The following is a 9,510-nucleotide window of genomic DNA, read 5'->3' on the forward strand; positions in this document are numbered from 1 at the left end:
TGACTCCACATTGGAAGATGCGGGAGTTCGATGATTAAAACGACCGCACAGTTTTAGTTTTTTTCATTTTGAGCAAATAAAAAATGTATATTGGTCGCATACACAGCTACGTTTCATGTTGTAGCGGGTGCAGTGAAATGCTCGAGGTATCAGCTCCGCAGCATTGCAATAGAACGTCTCACGAATAAATGATTATAATTAATCGACGAAAAATTCGAAAAGCGAATCAAGAAAAATCACAAAATATCCGAACGAACCCAAATGACAAACCAAATAACACTCTAACAATCATCCAATTAACAATGTGTGCGTGTGCACGGGATGAATGAACACTATGAATGATATCTACAACAACAGATACATTAGGGTGAGCTTTTGTCGAGTATACAGTATGTAGATACACAATGTGTCTAAGCAATATATAAATTGGAAGTGTCCACTCTGGGGAGGTAGCGATCTCCCCCGAAACACTCTCCCCGAATGCGTTCGCTCCCTTCCCGATGGACCTCGCGGTCGACCCGTTGATAATACTATTTGGTTCTTTCGGTAAAGTCACGTAGTTAGAAATAAAATTTAAAAAATCACGACGTTTCGATCGCAACACAAGCGGTCGTCATCAGGCAAAACTTTTGCCAAAACTTTTGCCTGATGACTAACTACGTGACTTTACCGAAAGAACCAAAGAATATGGATTCCTGCAGTCACGAAAGCTTCAACCCGTTGATAACAACCAAGAGCGTATAAAGGAGTAAGCATGAAGTGAGCAAATGCACAGCGGCGAGTCCGGAGAGGGATCACTGCGAGATGGAGGCCTGAGCGGGTGGCCGAGTGGGGTTCTACGTGCATCTTCCCGCCCCCCCCCCCCACCACTCATCACCGTTGTCGTTGGTCTGTAGGCGCTGCGTGACGCTCGCGAGCACAGGGGTATTACAGCTGAGACGTTTGGTCTTCTTCTCTTTCGCGTGGACTCAACAGCAGCGGATTGAAGATGCAGTTTTAGACTGCTGTCATTCACTCAGTCGTCCGTTCGGAAGGCAAGAGCGGATCTCGTTCCAGCCCTCCTTTTAAAAGGGTGAAGACATTCTATTCGGTGGCTCGCGAATGCGCGAGGCTCGCGAATCCAGAGCATGTGCATTTACAACATCCATGGGATCACTCTCCAACACACGCCAGGGTGCTGAAGTGGTAAACCGACCGGCACGTTTTGTTCACGTGACAAAACCCTGAACCAATTGGCCGTGGCGGGCGGTGTGGCGGGCCTAATGACGCGTTTACGTCGACGCGATCTAACCCCCAAAAGTAAACCAAAACTTTGCTATGAATCTACGTTCAAACGGATTGTACTTGAATTGTCTCAGTGATGGAGACACTTCATTAGGAAGTTAAGGTTCGAGCGATATGCAAAGTGTGAATTGTCTTGGTCATTGAGACACTTCACATTAAAGTTGAGATTCTAGGGATCTGGACAGTTTGAAGTGTCTCAGTGATTGAGACACTTCATGTGGAAGTTGAGATTTGAGAGATCCGCAAAGTTCCTCCCGCAGACGAAGCACTTATACGGCTTCTCCACGCTGTGCGATTTCATGTGCCGGCTGCAGGCCGACGACTTTATGAAATCCTTGTCGCATATCGGGCACCGGTGTGGCCTCTCGCCCGTGTGGATCATCGCGTGGACCTTCAGGGCCGACAGGTGCGCGAAGCCCTTCCCGCAGACGTCGCAGCAATGCGGCCTCTCTCCTGAGTGGCCCATCGCGTGGACCCTGAGGGCCGCCAGCTGGGTGAAGGCCTTCCCGCAAACGTCGCACTTGTGCGGCTTCTCGCCCCCGTGCGTCGACTCGTGGTTCCTGAGGAAGGACGGCTTCGTGAAGCCCTTGCCGCACGCGGCGCACTTGTGCGGCTTCTCGCCCGTGTGGGTCATCAGGTGGTTCTTGAGGTCCGACGACTCGACGAAGCCCTTGTCGCACACGGGGCAGCGGTGCGCCCGCTCGCCCGTGTGGATCTTCGTGTGGCTCCTGAGGTTGGAGAGGTGCGCGAAGGCCTTGCCGCACGTCGGGCACTCGTGCGGCCTCTCGCCCGTGTGGATCCTGGCGTGGCTCCGGAGCGTCGACGAGTCGGTGAAGGCCTTGCCGCACGTCGGACACGCGTGCGGCCTCTCGTCCGTGTGCTTCATCACGTGCCTCTTGAGGGCGAACGACTGGACGAAGCCCCTGGGGCACAGCGGGCACTTGAAGGGCTTCTCGCCCGTGTGGATCATCGCGTGGCTCTTGAGCGCCGACGACTTCCTGAAGCCGTTCCCGCACACCGAGCAGCGGTAGGGCCTCTCTCCCGTGTGCGTCATCGCGTGCCTCTTCAGGGCCGACGAGCATGTGAAGGCCCGGCCGCACAAGGGGCACTCGTGCGGTCTCCTGTCGTCGCCGTCCGTCCGGTTCCTCCGGCCCCTGCTGCTCTCCAGGACCACCTCGATCTCCGCCACGTCCGACGGAGTCTCCTGGTCTCCCCGCGACTTCCCGGGTCTCCCGGTAGAACCGCCAGGCCGAGGGTCCTCATTCCCCAAAGGCCCTTCTTTGACGTCAAGACCCTCTTCGTCCGAATCAAGGTCCCCATCGTCACTCCCAAGCTCATCTTTCTCATTCTCCAAAGGTTCCTCTTTAACACGAATATCCTCATCATCGGACTGAAGGACCCCGCCATCTGACTGAAACTCTTCTTCACCGAGGTCCTCCACTACGCCGAGCTCATCCTCTTGAGAATCAGGGTCCTGACCTAGGAGGCGAAAGGTTCACCATTGAGCTCCATGAAAATTTCAAGTAAAACTTAAGTCTGCTACCGGACGAAGGTCTCTCCCCCCCCCCCCCCCCCCCAACAACATATAAAACAACAACAACAACACGAATAAATACCACATTTTGCACACGTTCTCAGATCCATTGACAATGCATGCCCGTATCAAAATCGGCATCAATTAATCAATTAAATTCGCTACTTTAAAGCAATTTACATTTTGTATGGACGCCTTATTATTTATATATATTTTTGTGTCGGTCAAAAACGCCATGGTCCCTGAACTGTGGAATCGGCTCGCACACAAAGCAGGCGCCGCGTGTCTCAGGCGCCATTGACGTACTTCTCAACGACCGTGAGTTAAACGAAGTTGTGAATAAAACCGTTGTTTTTAAAAAAAACTTTTTTAAAGGAATTTTTGCTGCCCGAAAGCGTAAAAACACCCCTCCTTAGTTTTCATACTTTGATGCCGGCAACAGGTCCCCATGATAATAATCATCATTATTATAATTTAACACGTAGGCTTTCGCGACCAATATCATCCACAATAGAGGTTTTTCGGTTAGATCACGTAAATATATAAAAGTGTCGTTCAAACCCGCCACCACCCAACACAGCCAACTAGTAAGGTTGTCACGTAAACAGAACGTGCCAATTCGTCACTAATACAGCACACCGGTGTGTTGGAGAGCCAAGCCACAACATTTACAAACTGAGTACGACGTTTTGCCAGTAATTACAACTAGCAGGCGACAGCCAGATCTGTGAAGTGGAAGCTGACAGAACTCTACCATTTCTGGATATTCTGCTCGGATGGGGTAGAAATGGTAATATAGCACACAGCGTTTACCGAAAGAAAACGCACACTGACGCCTATCTGAATGCAGAGTCACACCATCACCCCGTAAAGAAATCTGCTCTTTGCAAGACGCTCATTCATCGAGCTAAGAAAGTGTCAGATGGTGACAGTCTGAGAAGTGAAATTCAACATGTTTAAGAAGCGGTGCAAATGAACGGTTACAATAATGCACAAATCAACAGGGCATTGAATACTAAAACCAAATCAAACAACAAGAGCACTGAAACTGCCCAAGTCATTAAAACGATCAAAATACCGTACATTGCGGGAGTAACAAAAAAACTAGCCAGATGTTTGGAAAAACAAAACATCAGAGTCAGATTTGGCACAGTACATAAAATACAGAATCTAATATCTGGTACAAAAGATGTATTACCGAAGCTATCAACAGAAGGTGTGTACAGGATTAACTGCACGTGTAGTAAATGCTGTGTTGGGCAAACAGCACACGACTAAAAGAACATCAGAGAAATATTAAATACTCCCAAATAAAACTGTCAGCAGTAGCAGAACATGTGTGCCAACAAGGACACTCAATTGATTTTGTTGAAGTTTTGTGCAAAACTAGCTACTACTGGCCAATACTAATTAGAGAATCTATCGAAATTGAAAGAAATCAAAATAACTGTAACCATTCGTCTTAGTTCTGCGTGGAAGCGAATCATCAAATAAGTCATTATTTAAATGCATGCCTACAAAGGGTTCACATAATGCACATGCAGAATGTACGTCGCTTCAGTAATTCCCCCCCACATTTTGCAAGAGCGCAGCAGGGTGGTCAACACATCTACGCCTCTATATAAGGAAAGAAGCAGTAAGACTTCTCCACAAATCTGGCTGTCGCCTGGTGAAGCTGGTTGTAATTACTGGCGAAATGTCGTACTCAGTTTGTAAATGTTGTGGCTTGGCTCTCAAACACACCGGTGTGTTGTACTAGTACACTACACTATACACTACGCTACTATACACTACACTATACACGACACTATACACTACTATACACTACACACTACTATACACTACACTATACACGACTATACACTACACTATACACGACTATACACTACACTATACACTACTATACACTACACTACTATACACTACACACTACACTACATACTAGTGCTGTACTAGTGACGAATTGGTACGTTCTGTTTACGTGACAACCCTCACTAGTTGGCTGTGCCGAGTGGTGGCGGGTTTTAACGACACATTTATATATTTACGCGATCTCACCCACAAATCTCTATTATGGATTATTATAATCATTCTTATTATCAGAGCACGTTTGCTTGCATTGCTGTTGTGCTGTTCACCGTTTGACGTTCGTCCTCCGGTCCAAACATCGGTGCACACTGAAACGGAACTACGTTTACGTTACCAGCTGTAAGTCCCCACTGAACCGCTGTGAAAGCCGCGGCCCTGACCATCACAAACGATGTTGTTAATGGGCGTCGTGTTTAACTCGCCGCGGAGAACCGTGATCACCACTCACCACCACCGCTCGCCACCACCACCACGTCTCACCACCACCATCACGATCACTCACCAGCATCACCACCTCCATCGGCGTCTTCTCTCTCCACCTTCACGGGTGGCCACGTCTCACCGCCCGGCTCCTCCACCTCTCGCTTCACGAACACCTCCATGGGTAGAGAAAGAGCCACCTCCTCCACCTCCTCTGCCTCCTCCTCGTCCACCTCGTCCACCTCCTCCTTCACCTCCTCCAACGTCTCCTGTCCCAAGAGGAACCCAGCGTGGTGAGAGACTCAAGACGACGCCGCTGCCGCTACCGTCGCGGCCACTCTCCATGAGGTTGCAGCGGGGGGGGGGGGGGGAAGCAAACGCAGAGACAACGCCCCAACAAAACCGTGGGACCGTCACCGCCCACCACCACGGCCGCTCGTGCCAGGCTAGGTGCACCTCGAGGACTACTCACCAGCGGCGGCAGCAGCAGCAGTCCGACAACAACCGCCGTTTCCTACCGAGGTTTCACCAATTCAACTAAAACTTTGTTGATGTTACCAGCTGTAAGGCCCCACTGAGCTGCTACTGTGTAGTAGATATCTTGTCAGAAGCGACGTCGCCATCACAGATGATAGCAGCTCAACCACGTGGGCTGATATCGTCATCATCGCCGAGTATTCGTAGCAGCAGCCAAATGCTCTAAGCGTGTGTTTCTACAGACTCACAGAGACGCATAGAAACCCATAGATCCACAGATACCAAAAGTGACTCATACTCACAGAGACTCATAGAGACCCATCGATCCACATAGGTCCATAGAGGTCCATAATCATCGAGATTCATACTAGAAACTAAACTATGTTTATTTTACCATCTGTAAGGTCCCACTGAGCTGCAATGTAGCTTTTTGAGAAGGGACCTGACCATCACAAATGATAGGAGCTCAACCACGTGGGCCTGATGTCATCATCATCACGTGGACATTCATAGCAGTAGACAAATTACTCTAAACGCGTGGTGACGTTGATTCTAAATTAGGAGGAAAAACCGGAGGAGGACCCGAAGACAAATCCACGTAGCGACCACGGGGAGAGAGACGCAGACTCCACATAGACAGCAGGCGTCGTCAGGGTCGGGATCGAATCCACGACCCTCCTGCACACCAGGCGAGGTAGTCAACATCTCACTATGGGGAAAGAGACGCAGACTCCAAATATACAGCAGCAGGCGTCGCCAGGGTCGGGCTCGAACCCACGACCCTCCTGCACACCAGGCGAGGTAGTCAACATCTCACTATGGGGAGAGAGACGCAGACTCCAAATAAACAGCAGCAGGCGTCGTCAGGGTCAGGATCGAACCCACAACCTTCTGCACACCAGGCGAGGTAGTTAACATATCACCACATAGAGAGAGACAGGGGGGATGAGGGGGGGGGGATGAGGAAGGGGGATGAGGAGATGCAGGATGCCCAACTGGTGCTCAGACACACGAGGCCGCACGAAACGTCGAAGAGTCGCACGGCCAAGGCGGATATAAAGATTCAAGATTAAAAGTTCTCGAGGCGGCTTTCTGTCCCGCCCGGCCTCCGGTGACGACGTTCCAACAGTCGGCGCCGCTGTCCCCGTGGCCACTGCCACGGCCATCACTGTCACTCCGCTCCTTTCGCGCCCGGTAACCTCGTGCAGCCGCTGGGCAAGATGTCGCATAGACCAGGGGGTCCCCAACTCCCGGACCGCGGGCCAGTACCAGTCCATGGCCTGTTAGGAAGCTGGCCCCATAGCAGGAGGTGAGAGCGGTGAGTCCGCGCGTGGCCCGCTCCCATTATTTTATTGACCACTTCCGTCCGCGCATCTTTGCCGCACCACGAACTCGTCTCAGCGGTCGCGGTTTTGGTCAGCCCACAAGCTCACCCCTGGCCAACATGAGTAAAAAAACAAACGTCGCCGGAGAGCTTCTTTGAAAGGGGGGAAAAACCCAATAATGAAACCCCCCCGTCCCCTCCGGTCCGTGAAAAAATTGTCTTCCACGAAACCGGTTCCTGGTAACAAAAAGGTTGGGGACCGCTGGCGAAGACAACACTCAATCACTCACTCCACCACTCACTCACTCAATCACTCACTCACTCAACCATTCACTCAACCACTCACTCACTCAACCACTCACTCATCACTCACTCAACCACTCACTCATCACTCACTCAACCACTCACTCACGCACCCACTCACTCAGCCACTCACTCAACCACTCACTCACCCACTCACTCAACCATTCAACCACTTACTCAACCAATCACTCACCCACTCACCCACCACACACTCACCAGGTCAACAGTTGCTGCTGGTACTGAACCAATGGGTGAATGGAGACCGACTGATGAGACCACTCAACGTTGGAACCAGATCCAGGGAGAGAGCGACAGTCCAGCTTCTGCTGAACCACGGGCACACACAGTGCGTTCACGTGTGATGAGACGGTGAACACCACACACACACAGTGTGTTCATGTGTGATGAGTCGGTGAACCTCACACAGCGGGGTCCGTACTGCCCGCAGGATTCCAGGGAGCCAATGCCACAGTCTTGTCCCGCATCTCGTCTCTCCTGGCTATGCAGATTCCGGGGCAAACCTCCCGCTCTCCCCTCCCATTGGCTATGCACGTTCAGAGGCTCCCTTAACCACGCCCCCCTTCTGGCTATGCAGATTCCGGGGCCTCCCCCCGCTCTCCCCTCCCATTGGCTATGCACGTTCTGAGGCTCCCTTAACCACGCCCCTCGTGGCAATGCAGATTCTGGGGCCCAGTGGCAGCTGCTATTCACGTTCCGGGGTCTCTCCTACCCCCAGCCCCCCCACTCATTCACCGCTCCACGCTCCCTCGCTCCGTCTCCTCCACGGAGGTTCCACGCGCTCCGAATCCACCACCGCCACCTCCAGCACCACCACCTCCACCACCTCCACCTCCAGCACCACTACCTCCACCACCTCCACCACCACCTCCACCACCTCCACCACCACCTCCTCCTGCTGCTGTTCAGGCTCTCTAGCCCAGGTAAACTGAACTCACAGAACAGCTGTAAAGGTTTGGAGAGTTACGAAAGTGGTGCATTGTGTAGTGTGTAGTGTTCAAGTTACACTAAGTGGTGCAGTGTGTATTAGTGTATATACTCAATTATACACTCCACTATACACTACTTTACACTACACTATACACTACTACGCACTGCACTACTATACACTACATTATACACTACACTATACACTACACGACTATACACTACACTATACACTACACGATACACTACCATACACTACACTATACACTACACTATACACTACACTATACACTACACTATACACTGCATAAACCTGACGTGCCGTGCCCACAGGTGAGGTGAGGCCGCTTCGAAGACTCCGCGGGAGGTGGCAGGAGGAGATCCTCCCGGCCGTGAGATGTCGCGGGGACACCCTGGCGCTGCTGCCGCTACCGGTGAGTAGTCCTCTGGGTGCACCTAGCCTGGCACTAGCGGCCGTGGCGGTGGTGGTGGTGGTGACGTCACTTGGTGTAGCCGGTTCCGCCCTGTCCCCTCTCCTCCCGTCTTGAATCCTTGCAAGGTGGGGGGGGTCAGCAACAGCGGTAGCAACGATACCAAAAAACAATTCATTGCGCGCGTCGATTACCCCATGAATAAGCCAACCGGTAATGGGCATCCATTGCGACGTTTATGACGTCATTAACCCACCCGCCTCTGGTCTCCGCATCTGATTGGCTAACAAGTGTCGCCTGGTGATGCTGGTATTTGTTGTAATTCCCAGCGGCGCCACGTCGCGGCTACTCGAATAGCGAACGTGGTCGCGGGTTTGCTCTCCAAAAACACGGCAAACCGGTGAGTGTCGTACCGGTAACTAATTGGCACCACGTTGTGTTTACGTGACAAACCCCTCGACTTAGTTTTGCGGTGGTGGTGGTGGTGGCGGTGGCGGGTTTCACTACGTTTAGGCCACGTCCGAGGAAAATATCCACGAATTGGGATGGGTCCATTAGCCACCTCCACTTCCATCTCTCCCGCTCCTCACCGTCCCCGCCTCTCCTTGTGCACGATCCACCGTTTCCGCTCCGTTTTCCTGCTCGCCCCCTTGCACTGGAACAAACGTCCCCCTCCACATGTAGCCAGAAGCACCACTCCCTGTCTAATTTCTACTCCTCGCTCAAGACTCCCACCTCTTATTCCTGGCCACGTCCTTCCCTCCATTTCTAGGTAACCCCGTAATTCCCGTTCCCACTAAGCACACCCTCCCAATACCCCATCCCTATTCACCATATCACTTTTAGTCACCCAATTGTACCACTCGTAACCCTTGTAAGGCGCCTTCGATAAAAGCGCTATGCGAATATAAGATAAGATCGTG

At 51.7% G+C, this 9,510-nt stretch overlaps 1 protein-coding gene across 1 annotated transcript; it reads right to left on the reverse strand.

Moving 5' to 3' along the window:
- Positions 1-950: 950 nt before the first annotated feature.
- On the reverse strand, positions 951-7,696 carry LOC144953165 (uncharacterized). Its single transcript, XM_078883725.1, has 4 exons — positions 7,651-7,696; positions 7,428-7,477; positions 5,190-5,373; positions 951-2,763 (listed from the first exon to the last, which is right to left on the reverse strand). Exons 1-4 carry the CDS (start codon positions 7,694-7,696, stop codon positions 1,481-1,483), a joined length of 1,563 nt encoding a protein of 520 aa, XP_078739851.1. The 3' UTR covers positions 951-1,480.
- Between the last annotated feature and the right edge of the window lie 1,814 nt (positions 7,697-9,510).

Source organism: Lampetra fluviatilis, chromosome 72 (genome assembly GCF_964198595.1).
Source record: "Lampetra fluviatilis chromosome 72, kcLamFluv1.1, whole genome shotgun sequence".
Taxonomy (NCBI): Eukaryota; Metazoa; Chordata; class Hyperoartia; order Petromyzontiformes; family Petromyzontidae; genus Lampetra; species Lampetra fluviatilis.